Source organism: Zonotrichia albicollis, chromosome 15, assembly GCF_047830755.1.
Source record: "Zonotrichia albicollis isolate bZonAlb1 chromosome 15, bZonAlb1.hap1, whole genome shotgun sequence".
Taxonomy (NCBI): domain Eukaryota; kingdom Metazoa; phylum Chordata; class Aves; order Passeriformes; family Passerellidae; genus Zonotrichia; species Zonotrichia albicollis.
This window is the reverse complement of record NC_133833.1, coordinates 10,378,230-10,402,075: the sequence shown is the minus strand read 5'-3', so window position 1 is coordinate 10,402,075 and position 23,846 is coordinate 10,378,230. Positions and strand designations below refer to the sequence as shown.

At 42.5% G+C, this 23,846-nt stretch overlaps 1 protein-coding gene across 11 annotated transcripts in view; it reads left to right on the top strand.

The window, feature by feature from the left end:
- Positions 1-6,947: 6,947 nt before the first annotated feature.
- RAPGEF6 (Rap guanine nucleotide exchange factor 6) overlaps positions 6,948-23,846 on the top strand; it is a 121,810-nt gene continuing 104,911 nt past the window's right edge. For 4 of the 11 annotated variants that reach the window (XM_014264759.2, XM_005483585.3, XM_014264755.2 and 1 more), the window contains exon 1: positions 6,949-7,651. In XM_014264759.2, the coding sequence (XP_014120234.2) occupies positions 7,583-7,651 (69 nt within the window). In that variant the 5' untranslated portion in view covers positions 6,949-7,582. Of the gene's footprint in view, positions 7,652-23,846 lie in introns of all 11 variants that reach the window. The other 7 variants (XM_014264762.2, XM_014264758.2, XM_014264761.2 and 4 more) reach the window with 2 other exon arrangements.

The window sequence follows — 23,846 nt, the reverse complement described above, 5'->3', positions numbered from 1 at the left end:
TTAAAAAAACAACCAGTACAGCCATCTACTGAAAAAACACAGGATGAAGTATCACATCCCTCTCCCCTCACATTTACCCCCCTACAGACTACACACACTCCAGGAGTTGCTGTGCTTTGGACACAGCCTGGGTGGAATCCCAGCTGGGAGATGCTGCAGCACCTCAGGGTGGGATGATGGGGTTTGCTGTGAGGGTTCCTCCCTGTTTGGTGTATGGACAAGTAAGCAGGTCTTCCAGGAGGAGCCTAACTCTGCTGGCTCTGTCTGGTGCTGTACCTTCAGCTCCTGCTCTGCTCTGGTGAGGCTGTTCCTCTGGGTACACACTTGTGTCCCTCCCTTGCAGATTCCCAGCCATCTCCCTGGATGTCCCAACTTTCTGAAGCATGAAGGTAAGAGAGACCCTGGTGGTCTCTGAGCAGGAGCATCTCAGCTGTCTGATGCAGGAGAGCTTCTGGGTGGTGGGAAGAGGCCACCACAGGCTTGGGACACTGTTAGGAATCAATATCCCTGGACACAGAATTACTATATGTTACCAAGAGCAGGGTCTCTAGAAGGAAGGGAGGAAAACCACATTGAGTGGAAGAGTCATCTGCAGATCTTTCTAAAGTTAAAAATAGTGAGGATTTTGTTGCCAGAAGACAGTTTGTTCTGTTATGCTGCTGTCATCATGTGAGCAGGCTGTATGCTTCTGCATTTGAAGACTAAAACTGAATGCTGAAATGCTGAAAACAGGAATTTTCTGGAAATTCCGCATGCCTGAGATGTAATGGTTTCAGTGAGTTTCCTGATATCATCTCATCCATATGGTTGTGCTTGGATGGGGGGGCTAAATATTTCATTAGCTCTGTAGGGTCACTAAAAGTCAAAGAAGAGATCATAAGGAATCATAAGGATGCATGACATCCTGCAAAGACAGATGATAAAGCAGCTGCCCCTGACAGAGAGTGCTTCAAGGTGAGGGAGCCCAGTTTAAGAGCATGGAGGAACTGAGCTCTTGCTAACTCATGTCAGCAGGAGCTGTTTATCCCCTCTTCATCAAAAAAATAACCCTGACAGCATCCAAATGTGACTAAAACCAGAGGATGATACAGGGAATTTTGGCCTTCATAGCTTTGCAATGACTTCACCGAGCATTCCTGGCTCCCAGGCCTGGACTGAGTCTACTAAACTGTGCAACAGTTCTTTGTAATCAAATTATAGTTTATACACAGGCACAAAAACACAAACACAGGGACCTGTATCTTCCCACAAATGCACCAAATGTCTGCAAACAATGGAAAGCTGATCTGATGCTGCCTGAATCGCCACTGTGGTCCAGGCTACAATAGCAAAGCTCATGGTTGCAAAGAACCTTAACTGCAGCAGCAAGAGAACGGGAAGAAATGCAAGTCTTCCCCAGCCCTGGTCTTGACTCAAATGCTGTAATATTTCTCATAGGATTTCACAAATGACAAGAGTGTATTTGATTGCATAAAGCAGTGAAATTGCCTGTCAGGCGTTTATTCACAGTTTCTTAATCCAGATGATTTCCAGTTAAGAGAAAGTCTAGACCGTTGGCTTGTTCCTTGGCAGAAGAGAAGTTTTTTATTATTTTTTCACATGCTCAGAGAATTACTCAATTTACTTTAAAAAGGGGAAGGACTGAGATCCTATTTACTCTAATTTTTATCATATTTAAACTGGCTGCTCTCTGTAGGCAGGCCCCATTCTTTTACCAGCTCAACATTGTCGGTCAAAGTGTTGTCCAGTAACAAATGCCACAGATACACAGAATGGTCACATTGAGTTATGCAAGTGCTTGGCTTTTTGCCTCTGAAAATAGCTACTCAGTAGAAAAATACAAATCCCACTGCATGTTCTCTCTGGGTTATAACAGGTCACACACACAAAATCCTCACTGTGAAATCTTCTTGCAGCTTATAGTTGTACAGCTTTTTACATCCCTGAAAAATTAATGGGAATAAGATATGCTAAATTGGCAACTGATACCAGATTACTGGTGGAGAGTTTCCCATGCCAAGATCGCTCTTTTTCTTAATTAATTCTTCATCTTTATCTGTGCCCAACCCATTCTTTTACCCACCTTCCACTTTCTAATGGTTTTTGGCATGGTGTTTCCGACAACAAATGAAGAAAATCTTTCAGCTGAAGCTGTAACCTGATTTTAGCAACAAAGAACATGCAAATGAAGGAGTCACCAGACTCCAGATTGCCTGCTGTCAGGGCAGGTTCTCCCCCGCCACCCCCATCTTTAATTTTTTCAGGCTTGAGCATGGACATCTGTATACTGTTTCTGGATACCTCCAATATCTAGACAGGTCCATATGCTCTTTTGGGTTTTGTCAACAAAGTGCTGGGACTGGAATCATATATCTGTAGGTTGTGTGTAGTAAAAATAAAGTGGCAGAGAACACACAAAAAATTGATACAAGAGACTGTTTCAGACAGAGTTGTTCCACTGTGTGGTGTGTAGCAAGCCACCAACTCGTGGCTTGGAGCAAAGCAGCTGGGGTTTAGATGTTATTTTGTAACTATTTTGAATGGTTCTTTTTCAGTTCTTATTCCTTGTTGATAATGTTGTACACTACACCGTGCCCCAGGCAGTTTGGATGCTCCGGTGATTTGGCAGGAGCCCTTTTTTTCCTCATCCCACTCACTCACATTCATCAGGGCTTGGTAACTCCTTTAGGGGGGTGGCAGGCCCTGGATGGACCCTTACAAGTCACTCAGCAGCGGCAGGGGACAGGAATGCCCTCCTCCATACCTGCTGTTTCCCATGCAGACAAGGAAGGGAAATGAGAAAGATGAGAACATACATGTCAGTGTCATGGGACAGCCACCATTCCTTCAACACAAACAGCTTTCAGTGTCCTCACTGCAAACCTTCAGAGAGTGCATCAATGCCTGCCTTTGTGCTCACAGAAACCTTGGTAAATGAATAGCAAATAACCCAATTCACTGTTTCCTTTTCAGATTGTCCTGGGAACAGGACTCCATAAGCACTGGCCAAGGATTACATGACACAAAGGTCAGGGTGACATGTTCCCAACACATTGTGCATCCTCGAGCATCAAATATTTGTTACTTCAGAATTTCCACCTGTCCTCCATGAAGCCTTTCCTGTGGACACCCCACAAATTGCCCTCAGCTGAGAGATGTGTCCTTCAATTGGGACTAAGACTTAGGAAATTGTCACTGCCTGCAGCTGAGCTATGGCTCAGGCTGCTCTTGGGAGCAGCTGGGGCTTGTCATTCCCTCCCTTTGCATGTTAATAAAATCTTAAAATCTTTCAATCTTGAGGCTCCCTGAATTTCCAGTCCATTCACAGCACTCAGCACATTAGAGACCATCACAGATGTGTGCCAGTGAACATGAAAAGCAAGGAAAATTGTTACTGAAGGTAAAATGTAAGTAAAGTGTTCCATCCCCACATTTAAAAGGTGTCAGGCTCCCCATTTGGTTCAGTATTGTTGATAAAGGCTGACAAGTAAGTGGTTGACTATCACAAAGAGATCTGCAATTGCTTCTGTGTACATGGCTTTGACTCTTCAGGAAAAAAATCTATATATGGAACAAAAGCCCTCGAGGAAAAATCTGTACTGGATTTTTTTTAGAAGGAAAGCCATGATAGTCTTGAGTTAGAGAAGAAAGATGAGAGTTTAGCTTTAAAAAACTAAATGTTAAACTAGTATTATAATAACAGCAGAAAGATAATGATCTCACAGTTCTGTTTCTTCTTTTCTACTTTTACCATTATCCTTTGAACTGAAGCTCTGGAGATATGCACAGTGGGGAAAAGTAGCTCTACTATTCAGATAATTTCATTCTTACTCTTGATTCTTCAAAAATAATTTGGTATTTCACTTTTAATTTTAGAAATGGAAATTTTGAGCTGCAAAATGCTGCCACAGCCAAGAGGTCAACATTCTTATGTAGCTACCTGAGCAGTGCTGTTCAATTTTCAAAAATATAACTTTCCTGCAAAAAGTGAGCTCTTACAAAATTCCTGATGATCCCTCTGCCTCCCCAGTTTTTCAGAAGTTCAACATCAAAATAAGTATATATGGTACCTCTGTCTGAAGAGGTTCTTCCTATTGAGCATCCCAGAATATTTTGTTTTCCTCTAGTCAAGCAGAGAATTAATTTGTGTATCCTCCTTGTGGTATGTTAACCACATACTTAGCTGGCAGTTGTTGCCAAAGATGTGCACGAATGTCCAAAGGGATTTTTTTTCCAAAGCTAAGAAATTAAAACCAATAGCCCAACAGCCAGATTAGAGAATGAGAGGAAGGAAATTGCCAGGCTGTAACAGAACTCACAGGACACTAAATACATAGAATACATAAAAATAAAAGTTAAAAATATTTCAGTGCATGATGATTATGAATCTCTCCCAGTGGGAGAGGTGAGGAAGTTGAGTTTTACCCTGAGGAGTCTGGGATGTGCACATGGTGGTAAAAGGCATTTCATTAAAAGGCATCTTTGGGAGTGTCAGCAAAGCAGAACAATTGAGGGAACATGCTGGGAGGAGGAGATGTACTCTGTAACTCAGCTGCTCTTCCCAAATTCACAATGCCTGAGGCAGAAACATTTCATCTCCTGAGACTGCAACTCATCTGTATTAATAGCAAAGCACCTCTGATTCTTACATGATACAGATACTGTTAGTTTTCAATTAAAACTTTGCAGTAAGTGATGATGCTTTACTTGTGCAGGGATACAATCTGGATAAAGAGGAAGCAAATTTTTCCCTCTGCATGAACAATAAGTGTCCTGCTTGGCCACTTCCCTTAATCCCAGCCCTGAAATTACTCGCTTGTGAAAGCCTTTTAATTGTGTTTAACCATGTCAGCTTTACCACGTGGAGACATTGGCTGTAACACCACTGAGCAGTGAGGATCATGACACTGGTTTCCATTGTTGTCCAGATAGCTGGAAATAAACCCTATGGCTGAAATAGCCCCTGAAATAATTGCAGCTATTAGAGCCATTACCTACCAAAATTCAGGTGCTTTTGGAGTGAGGGAAGGTCAGGTGAACCAAGGAATTAAATTGGAATGGCAGCTTTGGTGCCCATGGAATACTGCTGGCTCCCTCACTGTTCCTGTGCCTGGGCTGGTGTTCAGGATGAGCATTTCTGTGCCAAAGAAAAAGGAATTTTTAGGCTACTAACTTTATTCCCATGGTGAGTGTCCACTTCTGTGTTATGGTTGTTGTAGGAATGCTGAACAGCTGGAATAGGTGATAAAATGAGTTCCCTTCTAAAAACCAAGAGGTCTTAAAATTATTTCAGATACATGAGAACTGATTGCGTAGATCTCACCAAAATCTGGTGTTTTCTTGCTAGTTGTTAATTAGGTTTTTTCCAGCCACCTGCACCTGGAGAGTATTGACTAATTTTTACATGATCTTTAAAAATGAACTGAGCTGGTAAAGCTCTTGATTTGCTATTATGTCTGATTTAAAAAAAAATAATCTCCTAACAGAAGAGGATTCATGCTTCAGTTCTTTTCTTCTCCTTAGTTACTCAGGAGGACTTTTTCTCTCTCTCTTTTCCATTTGGTTTCTGGCAGGGAATCTCTGAAGATTCCCACACCACTGGAAACAATATTTTATGTACTAAAGTTGAAAGAGGATAACATGTTCTGCCAAATAACTAGTACAAACTTCTGACCTTTGGAAGAATAATAGACCTGATATTTGGAAATCATACATTTACAACAGAAGTTCAAAGAGAACAAAAAAAAAAAAAAAAAAAAAAGAGTTTTGTTAGACTTCATGAGACTGAAACCTGTGTCTTTTCTGTCAGTTTTGGGAGCATCTCATATTCTCTCTGTTGTGCATGAGGTATAATGACTGTGATTTTAAGAGGAGCTTTTCTTTAGATCCTTGCTGTCCATCCCATGGTTATTGTGCCTTCAGTGATACCAGGCACAGCATCTGAACAGTTTGCACTGGAGGAAACGTCGTATTTCCTGAGATTTTTATGTTTTTGAAGAAAGCAGTAGAAATATTATAAAACAACGTGGAAGGGACAATCAAGTCCTTGAGTACAACAAAGGTAATTGTGGCATAAAGGGCAAGTGGTGAAGAGAACGGGAAGGGGCAGCTGGAGAAAGGGCAGGAACAAAAACACTCTTGGTTATTAGACAGGAAAGAGGAAAAAGCAAAAGGGCAAACACAAGTTGTATGCCTGCAAAGCTTTGATCTCATAAATTTACAGAATCGGACTTGTAATAGGAAGGAAAATCTTGCGATGTGTGTTTGGTATGTGGCTGCTTCCTGTTGTCCCCAAGCGGCCGTCAGGGCCAGCAGTGCAGGGCTTGGAAGGAGTCTGTAAATCCCGCAGGACCCTGAGCTGTGGCAGCGCTTTCCTTACTAAAGTATTCCTTATTTGTATTTAATGCCGGGCTGTGCCGGCGAGGCCGGGCGGGGCAGCGGGACCGAGCCCGGCCGGGCTCTGCGATCCTCTCTGGGCACCGCCAGGATGGGGCCGGTCCTGCAGGAGCGACCTAAGGCAAAGGCTCGGAGCAGCTCAGAAGCCACGGAGAGAAATCAACACTCGATGAACTGCAGCGGGAGGGAAAGGGGGAACGCACGCAAGCTCGGCAGGAGCGCTGCCATGACACCATGCCTGGTGTGACGCCTGCTCACGGGCACTGTGCTCCCAAGCGCTGCAGAAAACGCTTTCTTACGGCTGTAATTGCTGCAGAACGCGCCTTGTGTCGGGTGCCCAGGCAGCACAAAGCGACTTTCACCAGAGCCCGGCGGCCTCCTGAGGGCCCGGCACGGCCCCACCGCGCATGCGCCCGGCCCCGCCCAACCCTCGCGAGCCTTCCTCCGCGCCGCCCGCCGGCCCCGCCCCTGCGAAAGCCGCCGCGGGTGGGGGCGGAGCTCATCACAGCCCCGCCCACTCTCCCTCCGCCCCGCCCCTCGCTCTTCTTGCTGATTCTCTGGGTTAAAGCGCCCGCTCTCGCGCTTTTCTGTACCGGGGGACGCGCGCCGAGTGACTGGGGCGGGGGGTCCGGGCGGGGGCGGCGACTCCCGGCGTGTTCAGGAGAGACGCGGGCTCGTACCCGGCCGCGGGGTTTCTCTCCGGACCCTCTGGCGCCGCGCCGCGGAACAACTCGCCCGTCCGCATCGCTTTGTGCGGGCGCGGAGGGCGGAGCCGCGGGGGCCGAGCGCGCGGGGAGTCCCGCTCGGGCCGGTAACTTCGCGCACGGAGCGCTCGCGCCGCGATGGGGAGCGGCGCCGGCCGCCCCGGGACCGCGCCGGGAGCCGCCGCCGCCCGCCCCGAGCGCCGCCGCCGCCGCTGAGCCCCAGGCGTCCCGAGCGCCGCCCGCCTGGTGAGCAGCCAGCCCGGCGGCGGGCACCGCGCCCGGCCCCGCTCCCGCCCCGGCCTCCCCCGGTCCGGGCCCCGGCGCGGGGAACGTTTCGGGGCGCGTCCCCCGCCGGCCCGGAGCGCGGCGGAGCCCGGGCAGGAGCCCCGGCGGGCCGCGGCGCTGTGACCGCGGTGTGATCGCGGCAGCGCCCCGCCAGCCGCTCCCCAGGCGCCGCGGGGCGGGGGGCGCCGGGCCGGAGGATGAGCGCCCCGGTGGAGCCCAGGATCAAACAGGCGCTGCGGAAAAAGCCCGCCGAGCGGACTCCGGAGGTAAGGCGGCTCCGGCTCCTTCCCAGCGGCTCCTTTTATTTACTTTCTCACTTTTCCTTTGCGTAAATCCGTGTTCCGACAGCGCGGGATCCGCGGTGCGCGCACAGACCGGGCTGGCGCACAAACTTCTGTCTGGAGCTCGGATATTTATTTATTTCTCTCCGAAGTCCTCTCGGGACCAGCAGAGGTTTAAACGCCCGGTAACACGCTGGGTACAGGCACAAGGCGCTTCATTAAGTGCTTCGGGGCAGCTCTAGGAAGAAGAATAGCAAGAAGTAGATCACCGAAAAGTAAAATGATGCATATTTCAGTGATGCAAAACTTATGGGAAAAGTTAGAGAGCTGAAAGGCTTTGCTTACCTGTACAGTGATGCAGATTTAAACAAAACCAAACTAATTATGCTGCTCAGGCTTCATAAAGATGTTTCTGCAGTGAGTGGGAGTGTAGAAATGTGTGAGGCTGGTAAGCTACAATAAAACGCGTTTTCCAATTAACTGCCTTCTCTGTCCCTTCCCCACAAGCTACTCTGTAATCAGCCGTGTATTTTTGGGAATGGTAATGCCATGGAGCATTAACTTAATAATGAAATAGGTTTGATATCATTTGCATTTGTTGAAGGTCTGATTGGAGTTTGTTTGCTTACTTACCCTTTGCCTTCCTTCGTTTCCCCTGCTGTGATTTTTTTTTTTTGCATGTACTCGAGAATTAGTGCTATGAACTGATACACTCTTGACTTTTTCCCTTGGAGACTGGGAAACATCTGTTCTCCCTTGGTACTTCATGGAGAGCAGAATGTCCTGCCTGGTCTTCCTTATAAGTTAATTATGGAAGGGCTACTTAGAGAGCTCCTCAGAGGCTGCTCCGGGGTTCGTCCTAGCAGGACAGAGTCCCTACTTCCCTTTCAGCTCATCTGAGTGAGTGAAATACAGATGTTCGGTCCCAATGGTTACTTGCTTTGGGATATCCAGCACATTCCTCCTTGTGTCTCTAAATTAACGATGCGGCAGCCTCAGTGTCCATTCTTTTTTCCTTACTTTTAGTGCTCCCCTCTTGCTTCAGAGCTTTCTTTCTCTTCAGTGGAGTCTTCAGTTAGCAAAATTCCTTTGCTAGTGTGGCTTGCAGTGTTGGGCAACTGGGTTCATCACAGAAGTGTCATTGAGGAGTTGGCATTCCGTGCTGGCTCGTCATGGCTTGGACTGTGGGGAACAGGTAATCTGCCTTGGCTCAGAACCCCTGCTCACCACTGCTCCTCTTTGCTGTACCAACCTCTGTGGCTCTGTAGGGCTTTTTGGTTTTTTTTCCCCAGTTTTTCCCCCAGCAGCCATCATGGGATTCCTTATGGTTGTCACCTTGTTTTGGCTAAAACGGCCTTAAAATAATTATTTTGCTTAACCTTGTAGTGTTAAACTGTCAGATATCACAGTGACTGACTGCTTGTGCGTTTCTGTGCATTTGTGTAAATTTCCATTGAGAGTGACATGAGCGTTGTGTGCAGGTTTGAATTTGCCAAGGTATCTTAATTGTGGGAAAAAAATCCAATCTTTGCTATCTAAGTAATAATACTTCTAAAATGATTTTTAAAATCTAAATTCCCTTGTAAATTTGACCCTGTTTTGGCAGGCTAATTTTAGAGACACTGCACAGTGAGACTACTTGTGATTAAAGTTAAACATGTACTTAAAACTTGGCAGGATTGGGTCCTCAGTTCTTGCTCCCTGTTGCTGAGTAGATAATTACAGTTAAATCACTTTGTTTTTTCTCAGGATACTTTTGTTTACATAGATTTAGAAAGAGAAACTTTTCCCTGATTTGATAGCAGGGGGTGCCCAGTCTGGAGCTGTGTTACCTGCTCAGGTACAAAGCTTGGAATCTGGTCATAGTGACACTGACAGATTTTCCCAACATCTGCTCTGGAATGTGAGGACAGATAGGGTGGGGAGTGAACTGGAGAAAACAATTACAATGCTGTTTATTCATTTATTTATTTATCTCAACATCCTGACTTGCCCTCTTTCCTCTGTAGGCTGCAGGACTTGGGGCAGGGAAGCTGAAACCTGTTTAGTGCAGCATTAGGATCAGACCCAAATTCTGGGTGTCCCTGCACAGGATGAACAATCTGGTGACTCCTGCCTTGAAGTATCCAGCTGTGCACAGACTAACGTGTGTGTGCCTTCATTTCTCCCCTCCTACTCTGGTGGGAAGGTATCATCAGTTCCTCCCACACGGAATCAGCTCTGTGGGGCTGCTCGCGCCCTTTGACTGCGTTTTTGTGCAGGAACCCCCTCAAATTCCCCGAGCCACCCTTGGTATTTTATGATAAGCCAAAGCTGCTCAACCACTTGAGTTTTAATTGCTTTCAGCCCCTTTCTGCCCCCATCTCTGTTTCTGACCCTGCAGTTTATATGAGCAATTTACCTGGGTATTTATTACAAATTACAGGGTTGGGGCTGTGCTGATCAGTAGCGTGGTCTGGTGCTTCATTCCTGTCATCTGTGCAGCCTCTGGAAAAATACAGATAAACACTCCACATGCCAGACTTTCCTTACAAGTACAATTGTAAGGAAATAGTACAATTATCCATCTGATTTTGATTGTAGGTTTTTTCCTTGACAAAGCGTTTTAATTTCTAAGAATTGCAAAACTAAGCAGGGAGATATTAAAAAATTTCTATAATTTACCTGTTTTGAAATTTACCTCACTGTCTTGCTCAAGTAAATGTTTTAGTTCCTGATACTACAAATATTTTTGTTTGGAAAAATCTGTGTTAGGGCAAGTTTTCAGTGCTGTGGTAACATTCCAATGTTTGCTAATTGTTAAAGTGTATAAATTATGCATATTAGGCATGTACACACTTGATTTTTTTTTAGTTGTTGGTGCTCAGATACTTCATGCATCTTCATGAAGATGAACATGTAATCTTCTGTTTATTTTGCCAGGGGGAATTATTTTGATGAATTTGTAGGGGCTGTAGCAAAAATTTAATGATGCATACATTTTTATGTAATTTTATGTATGCATACATATTTTTTGTATGTTTTTTAAGTAACACAATATTGTGTTACTCTATTTAGAATCTTTTTTGGAACTATTGAAGACTGGCAAATATTTTGCTCCCTTTCCTCTCTTTTGGTGCATCATTGGAGGCACATATTGTTTATATGTGATGGAAGTGACGTCTCATGTGGACAGAGTTCCAGAATGTTTCCTAGTGGACTGATGCCTGTGTATGCAGCAGGTGCTGCTCTGGGATTTGAGCGAGTCCCATTTAGTCAGATGTCTGCTTTGCTGGGTCCCTGATGGCCTGTGCCCCTGTGCTGACACTGGAAATAAATCTGTGTACCTGTCTCTCAGGTATGGCCTGAAAGTGCACAATTTGTGAGTAATCTCTCAGATATTAGTTTTGATAGTAGATTATCCTAACAAATCATCCCTTCTGTCTTGTCAGAGGGAGGAAACTCTGGCAGTAGTTGGATACTTAAAAAAAAAAAATCATACCTCTACTTAAACAATAGGATTTTTTACACTGGTTTAATATTTTAATATATGCATTTTCCTCCCAAGGTTATGCAAATGCCTATGTGATGGTAAATCTGTGAGTGTTTATACATGCAGATCCTCCAGTTTTTGCTTGGGAATATGGGGTTTACTTTGCAGTGTTCTTGTCACAGGTGGGGATATTAAATTGGTAATCTGGGAATATTTTAATAGGAGAAAATCTTTAGTTCAAAGCAGTGAAAGGGAAGGATGAATGCTTATGCCACCATGTGTGTGCTCTCATTAAATATTTAATTTTTTTTGAGGCCCAGAATTCCTTATCAGATCCATACAAAGGCTGTGATGTTGGCCTTTGGGGGAGTTGTTCATGCTGCCACAGATAAGGACTCAGTGGTTGATAGGGCCAAACAGCAAATGATTGTGCTCCTTTTTCTTTGTCTTTCCTTCTCCTCCCCTCCCATGAGCAGGCTCTCTTCCATTTTTAATGGAACCTCTTCCCAATATAGTATCTCTTTAGTTCTTCATGACTTTGTTCTAGACATTGTTTACTTTCGTGGCTCAGAAAGCTTTGCTTTTATTTGACTTCAAAGAATTGGAGTTTATTTTTGTACTCCGAGCTCTTGTATTTTCCTAACTTCATCTTTTTGCAGTAATTCTTGATTAATGTTAATTCGACTTCATTTGGCAATACTAATTCTTTCTTCTCTTCCTGTTCCCTTTTTATTAATACAGTGGAAAGAGGAAAAAACCTAATTTGCAGAATTGTGTCATGACAGTGTCTGCTCTTTGGAGCGTGTATGTGATGCTTCTTGATGGCTTAGATGTAGAGAAATAGATCTGTGTGAATGTAAATCATGCACAAATGGTACATTGATAGGCATTATGAAATAGCTGTAATAAATAAAATAAATTATTGTTGACAGCATAACAAAGGCACTCTTGTACTGTAGCACAGCTGAGCCAAACAGAGGAGAACATCTGCTTCTTGTTTCCAGAAATAACTGGTATTTTGAAGTGGGTTTTCTTCATCCTTTTAATAATTTTCTGTAAACTCAGTAGGTGAGATGGGATTAACCATTGTAGAATTCTGTTGTTTCTAGAATCTGAGGTGAGCTTTTAGGAATGTAACTGTGTCAAGGTGTTGGCTTTGGATAGCCATTGAAAGTAATTAGAATTGTAAAGTCACCACAAAAGTGGGGATGCTTGCAGTTATTGTAAAGCCAAAATAAATTTGTGTGAAATGAAGTTGCAGATGCTGGTTTCTGTTTATGAAAAGCACCTTACTGTTAGTATGTGAGCCTCTAAAACAGGGCCAAAGGAGTTATGGACACCTGACTTCTGCCATAATTTTCTACTACTTAACCTCTGTCTTACACTTTCATTCCCAATTTTTTTGTGATCTGTTTTTTATAGGTGACACTTTGTAAGACTTTGTCATGCAGTTACCAGTTCCGGAGCTCAAACTGAAGATGAGCAGCAGCCAACTGTTGTAAAATTCTTGAGATTGTTGTGTGTCTTGGTGCTTTGGTGTCTTTACCAGAGCACCTCCTGAAACCTTGATCAAAGATGCGCTGACCAGTGCTGCACGACTTTGATCCCTCACCGTGCAGAGACTTTGCCTGGTCTTGGCAAGTGACTGTGCTGGGAAGCTGGAAAAGACCTTTAAAGTGGAAAAATCAGTTATCACTGGTGATAACCAAAGTGATAGAACACGTACTGACGTGCCTGCAATTTTCTGCTAATGAGTTCCTTCCTGGGCCCTTGTGTACCCTATGCCTTTCTGCACTCATAGGGTAGCAATTATCTTTTACAGTTAGAAAAACGTAAAACTTGTAATATGAATAATTTATAAGTAGTTCTGTGAAGGCAACAATTAGAGTTTTACTTAAGTTCAGTATGATTGAAAAAATCAAGTGCACAGAAATTGATTAATAGGCAAAAATGTTGAGTAACTGCAGCTTCAGAGAAAGGCTTGCATGTATGTCATTGACACCATATTCCATCAGCATTTGCTAGGACTAGGAAAGACCTAGACTTGTGACGTTTTCTTATATATTAGATGAGTCTCTTTACATAAAATGTGTTGTAAAGCTTTTTTATGGCCACCTACTAAAACCAAAGTTCAGAGCAGAGCTCCATGAGGAGTGGCACATTGAGTATCATAGTGCTGGCTGACAGCTCTTAAGATTCAGTCTTGTTCACAAGCAGACTGTAGTTTCTGTGTTAATGAAGTTGAAATTCTTATTACTTTTAATGAAACAGTCATGAACCTTCTCTTTTCTTCCTGTGCTTCCCTGCCACATAGCTTTCAGTTGAAGGTAAAACAAAACCACATTTTTTTCCCAGCTGCTCATTAAATTAATGTATTGAAGCTCATGGTAAATACAGCATTGAAAATCCTGGAGGATTGTCCAACAAGCCTCAAAGCTTTGGGAAAACAGCATCTCTTCAGCTTGATGAGTTAGGAAGTTTTTAGTGCTTAGATTTTCCTCTATTTTGCCTTATGCTTTAGGTGGGTAGTTGCCTCTTATTTTGTTTCTTAACACAGTGTAGTATCAAGAATCTTCATGTCAATTAGACCTGTGGTTTTCCTGTAATAAAAAAAGCCAAGCATCCAAACTCTTAGGTTACCTCAGTAAATGCTGCTTGATAATTCATTTCATAAACTTTGTGTATGTAACTTGTTTTCTGAGGTGATCAAGAGTGGTGTTCTTTGACAGATATATTTTATCTTTTATTCCAAAAGTTCAGATAAATATCCATGGGTGCATGTTGGCAGTAGTTGTTCAGCCTTCCTGAATATCCCTGGGAAACCAGAGCAGGTAAAATGTGGTGTCCTGTTCCCCAAGACTGGGCAGGGTTTAATCTCTTCTCTGAATAATTGGAATTAACCTCAGTTAGCATCTTTAATCTGTGACTGATCACAGGATTGATTTGGAATTCACAAAGTCTTACTTGAAAATCAATGTGTTTGGTTATTTTATGTTTTCATTGCCATGTGGACGCAGTTCTGTGCTTGTGGCTTACAGTTGAATTCTTGGCCAGAGGTACTCAACAACCTGGCTTATATCAGTAGCCAAATAATTCAGATTATTACTACTTGGAATCTTAAGTACAACACACTTTCTGAAGCTGAAATCAGCCCTAAATTAGTTTAACATAAAAAATAAAATTGATCTGTTGTTTCAAATGAATCAAAATACAATATTGGAACATTTAACAAATGTCAGTCTGTGTAAGTATTCAGCTATATGGACTTCAGTATCTGTCTTGGGAATTTTTTTTCCTATTTTTTAACTTTTTTTTTTTTTATTTTATTGTTGTGCTTTCATCAGCAAGCTTGAAGGTGTTGCTCATATTAGTCTTTGGATTATTTATGTCTCTGAGACACAAATAAGAGTGTGCTAAGCCTTGTTCAAGGTCCCTTGTTCACAGAGGAGGGGTCTGGTTTGGCTGTTCTGCAGCTATTATCTGGCTGGAATACCTGCAAGGGAACTTCACCTGTAGTTCTCAGAAATAAGGATTTTTTCCAGCTTTCTTAACAGTAAAGCCTGTTGACTTTGGTCAAATAGAGATTTATGTTTTCAGTGAAATAAATCAAGTTTCAGGGCACTATTTTAGCTTTGACTGCATTTACTGGTTTTACTAAGTGACTGTTGACAAATAGATTTTTCATAGAGTCTGTCTAACTAAGTTTTCTGGTTCAGAATTTTTGCAATATTAAACAAGTAGAGAAAATCAGCATGAATGTTTTGGGATGGGTGATTTTTTTTTTTTTAATTTTAGAGTCTGTGTCCATATTAACCTGTTTTGTGGGTAAGGATGTTGAACACTGTTCTGGAAAGGAAAATCTGGGCAGGAGTGAAAGAATTAAAACAAACTGTGATGGAGACAGGGAAACATTGTGATGTTTTAGTTGCCTTGGAGTAGGTGTACATAATTTGTTAATTATTTTTGGAAGATCATTGTGAACCACAGCTGTTAAATAAAAGGAAATCAAAACCAAACCCACAAAAACAAAATGCCAGATAAAGTAAACTTTTTATTAAAACTCTGAGAAGTAGTTTTAGACTGAACATTCATTGTTTATCACGTGATGTAGGTGGAACATGCATATGTTAGTCCATCTAATAGCTGTGACTTTGTAGTTTCTGATCTCCCTGGCAGCTGGGGGATGATCAGGGCTTCTTCATTGATTCCATGAGTATTTGGTGCTCCCATCATTGCAGTGTAAATTCATGGGCATTGCTCCTGGAAGTGCCACTGTAATTGGCTTGGAGCAGTGGTGTGAAATCTGGCTGGGGCCATGTTGGTTTCTGAAGTTCCTTCTCTAAATAAGGGTCTATGAAGGGTCCTTGGGACTGTGTTGCTGCTGCTTTCCCTGGCATGGGCAGACCCTGGGTTTTGTTTGTAGGGGTCACAGGAGCTGTGTCTCTGAGCCAAACATTTCGGCACCCTCTGGGAAGAATATTGGCAGGCTTTAGCCTCTCCTTGTGCTGATACTGATACCTGGTGTAGTGGAGCCTCTCACCTCTTTGGCACAGAATCACAGGATTGGAAGAGGTCTTTAAAACCGTCATTTTTCCAGCCCTCTGCCATGGCTGGGACACCTTCCACTAGACCAGGCTGCTCCAAGCCCTGTCCAACCTGCCTTTAACACTTCTAGAGATGGGGCATCCATGTTCCAGTGGCTCACCTTGTAAGAGCAGAAGTGCACAGATGTTTTGTGTCTGTGACAAGTGATGCTGTTTGGTTCTCTGCACCAATTGGAAGGATTATTCTAAATTGTCTGTGCTGGCCCTTTATTCCTACGTTTCACTCTGCTCTTGGGCCATGACTAATGAAAATTCCTCCATCCAGTGTAAAGTCTGCTCGCCAGAACATGGATGTATTAAAGAGGAGATGAAATTACAGTGCACTAATAACCCCGTGGACAATGGCTCATGTATATTGGCATTGTTTGCAGAAAGTTGAGGGTTTGTGTGTAGTGAGTCACTGAGTTACACATGACAAGGTAAAAAGCTGTTCCACCATCCTTGTTTGTCTCCTGCATGTAATTTCCAATTCTGATTCATTGAAATGAAGCGGTGAGCAGGAATGTGGTTCTGTTATGGGATACAAGTGAGTGGAGTTCTTAAAGCACTGGCTCAGCCTTTTCAAGCATGAGATGCTCCTATTCCCAGTGCTAGTCCAGTTTACATGGAGAAATGTGAGTGCAGTTGGATCTAGCTGAGAAAGAGCTACAGGTTAACCTTGGGGAGCTTGAGGAATTTTATTAGGATCAAAAAACATCCTGAGTAGAAAGGGATCCACAAGGATCATTGAACCCAGTTCTGTCCCTGCACAGGACCATCCCAAGACTGAGTGGGACTGATGAGCACAGCTGGTGGCTTCCAGTGTTTCTTGTGTCTAAGTCTTGGTGAAATTGTTGAATCTGAACATTCTACTTGAGCATAATGGTTATGCAGTATCTATTGTGTGTAGTTACACAAAAAAGTCAGAGGCTGTTGCCTAATCTAACTTGCCTCTGCAGGTTGGGGTTCATCTGAAGGAAGTAAGGCCGCACCAAAAGTGGTAAGAAAACATTTTGGCTTTGTAATTTGTGTGTTAGTGTCTCTTGCTTTCTATGACTCGTAAATGTGCCTGTTTATGTGTGGTACCTGCTGCACACCTTGTGTATATAATTTTCAGATATCTCTCCTCCAAGATATATGTACACTAAGGATTTTAAAGGAAATTATATTCTAGGGCACTCTTATATGTATGATTCTTATATGAGAGGAAAGAAGATGATCTGTGTGTGTTGGTGGTTCTGCAGAGCGAGATAGGTCAGAGGGTGCTTGCAGGAATTCTGCTCTCAGACCTGGGGGAGGAACTTTCCCTATCAGTGATGGCAGACATCAGTGTCTTCCTTCTGGGAGAGCAGTCCTCAGCCTAAAGGAAATGCTCTCGAGGACTTTTACAGAATCTCAGAATCACTGAGGTTTGAAAAGACCTCCAGGATCAAGTCAAACCATCAACCCAGCAGCACCATGTGTTCACCATTAATCCATGTCCTTGAATGCCTTATCCACAGTTTTTTTGAATGCTTCCAGGGATGGTGACTCTTCCACCACCCTGAACAATCTGTTCCAATGCTGGACAGCCCTTTCCATGAAAAAAGTTTTCCTAATATCCAAGCTAAATGTCCTCTGGTGCAGCTTGAGGTAATTTTCTCTTGTCCTGTCACTGGTTACCTAGGAGAAGAACTTTGTGTCCTCCTTTAATCAGTCCAGAGTCTGGTATGCGTAGGAACAGTTTGTCTGAAAACACTGTTGTCCAGGTGTGGCTTGATCTCTTCTTATTGCTTTTTTGTTTTCCTTTTTTGAGCTTCTGCTGTTACAATCCTAGCACAGAGTGATTCTCAGGCACAGATATCATTAGCATTGTGCCTGTTGGTTGAATGAATTTGAGAATCTGGTGTGAGTGTTGGTCAGAATATTTAACCAAATGTTTTTAGAATACCACAAGTTCCTAATCTGCCTGTGAAGTTATTCTCAAAGCACAGTCTTCTCCAAGTCTCCATCCCTTTTCCTTCATCTTGTTCAGGAAGTTTGGTATCTGATACTGATGCTGTCGTGCATCTGCCTTGGGGTGTTTGGTGTGCAGCCCCTGTCTCTGTTCAAGCTTTCAGGGGGATGTTAGGATACCCTGAGAGGGCTGCACATCCTTTCTGTTCTTTTTATTTATGTTTTGTTCCTAGGAAGTCTTTAGAAGGTTCAGTCAGTGGTTCTGGGGTTTTCTGGACTGATGATATATTTGTAAGTAAGGCTTTTATGTTGGAGAGGTGATTGTAAAACAAACTCATTGTTTACTCATTGTTTTCACTCTGTGGTTCAGGGCATACTAGAAACTTACAAAACTAGAAACTTACACATATAGTATGTAGAGATATTTTTCAAGCTATTGGCCAAAGTAACTGTAACTAAAAACCAGCGATCACAGCAGATTGTTTCGTGATAATCTTCATACTAAATGCAGGATTAGGGCTCAACAGATGTGATTGTGCAGATTAGGTCATATGCTGGTATTGATCAGATATTTCAAGGCCTAATTCTCTAAACTGTGTTGGTAGGATGGCAGTAAATGTAGCTTGTAGGGGGCAGAAAAATGACTCCAATTTGTGTCCATTGCTGTGACAGAGGACACTCAGTGCTCCAGAGGGGCTGTGGGACCCTGAGAGCTGCAGCTGGGGGCAGCAGGCAGGGGGTGCCTGCAGTTTGCTCTGTGCTCCCCCTCGCAAACACGGGGCTGGGGACAGGTAATCTCATACCTGGAACGTTCCCAGATAGGATTGGTTTGGTTCTTTCCAGAAGGTAATGTGACTTCTGCTTTGTATAAATCCTGTTAAAGGAGCATGTGGAGTTAGTGTGTATTAGGGTAGCTGTTCCCAGTGATCTTCCAAGGACCATGTGAAATGTTATTGTTCCAAGATTACTTTTCCCGTAGTCCTGAAAAACGTTTTTTTCATTTTAGTGACAGCTGTGACAGCCCTGAGAGTAAAACCAGAAATTATGGTGAAGTCTTGGAATTTTTTCATTGCAACTTACTTCCTTTAGTGTACAGTTTTGCCCATGAAGTGGGGTCATGCACTTAGTTTTGTCTGTGGAGTGATAATTTAACTAAAAATTTTCACTTATGAATTAAAGTTTAAATATGTAATGTAATATTTTTCTACCAACCTATTTCTTATTGTAGTATCTGAAATAAAAAGACTTATTTCAGGGACTGGTTAGGTAGTAAAAGTGTGTTTTATGCTTAGTCTGACCTAGAATATGAGCCCACTGCCTTGTTACTGACCTTGCAATAGGAACTTCTTGGAGATACTAGAATAGAGAGAAAGGGCCAGAAAAGGGTGTGGAAGGAGGTGGGAGAGAACTGCAAGTATACTTGGCATTCAGAAAAGCTGCCAAATGGAAAAAAACCACATTTCTTTTCTGCTTTTGTTCTCCAAAAATGCAAAGGGTGGAGGATAAGCAGTCAAGATGTGTAGGTGTTAAATTCCTCATAGAAGCAGTATTAAAGCTGTAGAATATTGTAGTGAATAAAAAAGTAACTATAAAACAAATAATGATTTTCAGAATAAAATCTCTTCAGGTGGTATACCCAAACTTACTTTGTATAAGCTTCAGAGAGGAGTTTTGCTGTAATGTTTATTTTAACAAAATAATTTCTTGTGTCACATTGTGTAAGGAGAGCTGGATATCTGTCTGCAGTGCAAATAAATTGCAGGAGAGTAGTAGCCTTAGAGAACTTGTGTGAATGTCTAGTGAGAGGAAGCTGAGGTGCTGGTGCCCAGGTGAGGAAGCTGAGGTGCCAGTGCCAGGTGAGGAAGCTGAGGTGCCAGTGCCAGGTGAGGAAGCTGGGGCTTGTGGTGGTCTTGCCACTGGCAAAGAAGCTGCACACTTCTCAGGACCATTGCAGATGAACTTCTAGTTTGCAGGGAAGTGCAAAACATTTTGCCAGACGTGTGCAAAAAAGAGTATTCCTTGAGAAGTATATTGAGATTACCTTGATAAAGTCTGTTCAGAGCTCTGATGCCCTCCTTTTAAGAGACCTGATATTGCTGTAAAAGAACTCTGCTCATGTTAGTATTGCCAGACAAGTTGTTTTTAAAACTTGGAGGTCTTCTTATTTCAATGCTTTCAGGCTTAAAATACAGAGGGTTTTCCTTTGTTTGATGATACTGTGATACACCCTTCTTCCTCTTTTGAGCATTTCAATGCAGTATTTTGGAAATACCCTGAGTTGAGGGAAGCATGCACAAATTAGTTAGCATTCTGCATCTGGTTTCTTGAGGTTCCTTAGCTCTCCTAATTATTGGTTAGCTTTTAGCATGTCAAGAGTGTAGCAAATTCTTAACGAAAAGAACAAAAATAACTGCCTTAAGGGATTCTCTCTTTGTAATCTTTTTGTGCCTGTTTAGCATTGACATTTAAGCAGTCCGTCCTTCAAAGACTGATCATTAATGAGCCTTGAATGATGATCTGAAGGGAAGGAATTCTTGTGGTGGTGTGTTGCATTGCAGGCACATACAGTTCCTTTTGGCCAAACATGAATTCCTATGAAGAGAGAGTTCCAGAGCTGTGGTAATGGTTTTCACTTTGGCAGTTTGTATTCGAAGAAGCTGAGGAGTGAGGTCTGTCCTTGTAAACCATTCATGGGTTTAGTGTTGAAAGGTGATGGTACTGATTTTGTTACACTTCAATTCTGGGAGCTTTATGATGCTCTTATCACAAGGGGTTGTGCATTTCAATGGCCACCAGATACTGTGGGGAGATTATTCTACTTAAATCTGATTTATTGATCCTACATTTTCAGGGTTCTTTGTGATGTGTCCAGCCTCCAGTAGACTGTGTTGATTTGGCTGTGAAACTGTTCTTTCCAACTGTTGCAGAAGTTGTTTCTGTTCCTGTTTCCCATTTAAAGTAGGAAGGAAGCTGGCAGTCTGATGTCAGACTGCTGACCTTCTGTCAAACATGTTTACTGCTTCCCTTCTGTTGGATGGGAAAGCTTCCTTCAGGAAACTCCTGTGTGGATGCCACTATAGGTCACTTCCAACATGCTTGTCAAAGTCTTTTTGTTCTGGTTCTTCCAAACTGACATGCAGTTCATACAAGGATGGCAGGGTATCATCCAGGTGTGATCATTAGAAAAGATGCCTTATCATGCATATCTGGCCACCGTTTCATCCCAGTTCCTGAGCCACTGGGATACGTTCCCTGGTGAAGTCCACAGCTTAAGAGAGGAAATTCTTTCTCTTTTGTTTCTCCTCTGTTCACTTTCAGTAGAAGGCAGTTGTGGAGTACAGCAGACCTGTGCTTGACAGATGCTTCATAACCTATCAGAGCTGAGTACAGCCTTGTTTTTAAGAAGAACTGGGAATTTCCCTTGCATTTAGTTTGGGTCTCTCAAATGCAGCAAATCTGGCTCTGTAGAATCTGAAGCCATGGACTTCAGTGTTTAGTTTGGTGAATAGTAATGCTGCTTTGATTTTTCCCAAGCTCTGGTTTGACCCTAGTAGAATTTTTTTTTAAATGTATTTTTATATGAAATATAATTACATAGCTTTCATGGTTGTGAATGCTGATGTAATAAAGTGAGAAGCCTTAGATAACAGGTCTTCCTTTACTTCCAACACTTGGACTGAGTGTACTTGCTAAGTTCTGCAGTGGACCAGCTGCCTGAGTGAGAGGCTGAGACACTAAATGCACAGCTTTTCAAGAAAACACACAACAGAGATGTCTTAACTTTCAGTGTAATTATGTAAAATGTCTGAGCTGCAGCACCAGGTCCTTCTGTTTCTCCTGCACTTGGGGGACAGTGATCTGGAGTGTGTGCTCTCCATGGCTGCAGGCACAGGCATGACTGTCCAGAGGCTGTGTGGTGTAATAAATATTCTGCTGCTGTGTCCAGACATTGCCTTTCATCACCCTCTGTTTATCCTCTCTTTTAGTGTGAGCTGCTGAGTCAAAAGTTGCAATATTAAAGGAGGGCATTGCATTGCTGCTTATAAATCCAACTTTGCTCAGATTAAGTTTTGTATTAGTTGGATGGGGTTTTTTTAATCTTCAATAAATAATAGTAGTTTTGCTGTCTTAAAACAGAAGTCTTCTTTTAGGTGAGACCCTTGGTTTGTTTAAAAGTGGGTTTGTTGTACCTCTATAGAGGTTGTGGTTGGCTAAACACTGGAAGAGCAAGAGGTTGGAGGAATCTTTGGTGTGGTACATTACAAATTGTGTTGATCATGGTTTCCTAGGAATGAGGAAGGTGGTAGAATTGGCTTGTTTTGGTTTTGTAGTCAAGGCTGATTGTAACCTCTGGAGTTTTTGGTCTGTGTAAGGATTGAATGGCTCATTGGAGGAGAGGTTTCCATACATCTCCTATTGCACAACCCAGCTGAAGGAGCCCATGTCTCACATGTTATCAATTAGTACCTGTTTGATTTAGTGTGGAAGTGGAGGAGACACTTCCTTGGCACCTTGTCTGTAGGTCTGTGGATGTTAGTCATGAGTTTGTTGCACTTTGTGAAGCTGGGTAACCTGGTGGGTAGGCTGCAGGATTTGGAGCTAGAAATTCCTGACTAACAGTATTACCTTATGGTTGATTCAGTCTCTTAATGGTATGCTTGTTTGTTGTTCCTCCTAATGTTGAAGTTGTTAATTTTCTTAATTGGAATTATTCCCTTTGTAACATTATGCATCAGTGATCAATGTAATGACTGGGGAAGTGCACAGGTATCTGTACCTCTGACACTTATTTGATTTGATTTCAAACTAGAACCCTGTTAACCTAGCTAGATGAATATGCATATGCATATATATATATATATATATATATATATATATATATAACTCCTCAGTTTGGATCTGTAAGCTTCTTTGTGGTTTATGGCACAGGTATTGCTGAGAAATACAAAAGTAGATGTTGAAGTGGCAGAGCATCAGTTCCTAGAGTTCTGCTGTGGAGGTTTACATTCAAATGTTGCAGTGAGGTAAATCTGGCTAATTCTTTGCTATGAGCAAAGAATGCAATGAGGTGCTGATTAATCCTTTTTTCTTTGATGAGAGATATAAGTATGTTTGCCACTGTATGGACACAGTGAACACAGGCATGGTAACTTTTCTCAACATGTGAGAGGATATTGTAGTAGTTGAGGTATTAGTAAAGTTTGTGGGAATCTATATTCAGATAATTTAGACTCTTTAAGAAATATTGCCTCTTATACATTGCAGTAACTTTCTTGGATTGATCTATTTGCTAGTGCTTGGGTATCCTAATACCAGGATGCAGAAGAAATTACTGGTGAACATATTACTGCTGTCCACTACAGGAATTCCTTCATACTTCATAATGACATTATTATGGGAATTAAGTAGCTAGAGGTTGATTTTCCTTCAGTGAAAAAATGAAAAAAAAAAAAACCCAAAACTGTGGGAGAGCGTTACAGTTGTGTGATATTTTATTCTCAGTTATAATCTCATAATTCTCTTCCTGTTTTACTGATGCACCAAAACATTTTTAGGCAGTTAATAGAGCTTTATTCCTCTTGCTTACCTAGATACTGAGTGGGTGATTTAAATGACAATATTGATAAAGATCTCATTTTGCCTTCACTATTATTTATTTAGCAGGACCTAATTTCCGGTCAGACACGATCTTTTCTTGCTTGAATTCACAAAGAAGTGAGAAATTATGCACAGAAAAATTGTAAATGTGCCATTAGAAAACTAACAATATTCTTATCCATTTGTATGGAAATCTGACAATCAGTATGATGGAAAAAAACTACAGTAAAGTGCATTTATTGTGTCTGTCAGTCCTTCTCTGTCAGATACCTGTTGAGCTGCAGAATGGGAGCTCAGTTATTCACTTGCTGCAGAGACATTGGGCAGAACAGGATGAAAACATGGACAGTGGAGTGTTTATATGTTACATATGAACCAGCAGTTGCTAGTCCAGGAGGGAGGAAAGAGAACAAGAAATAGAGCATTTTCTGCAGTAAGAGCAAAGTCATGTGTGACAGCTCAGATGTTTAACATGTCTGAGCTGCACTCAGCCTCACTCCCAGGCTCTCATGATGGATAAGCACAGAACTGACCTTTGGATTTCATCCTCTTGCCCAGGTTTCTGTACCAAATTTCTTATTTAATAAGAATG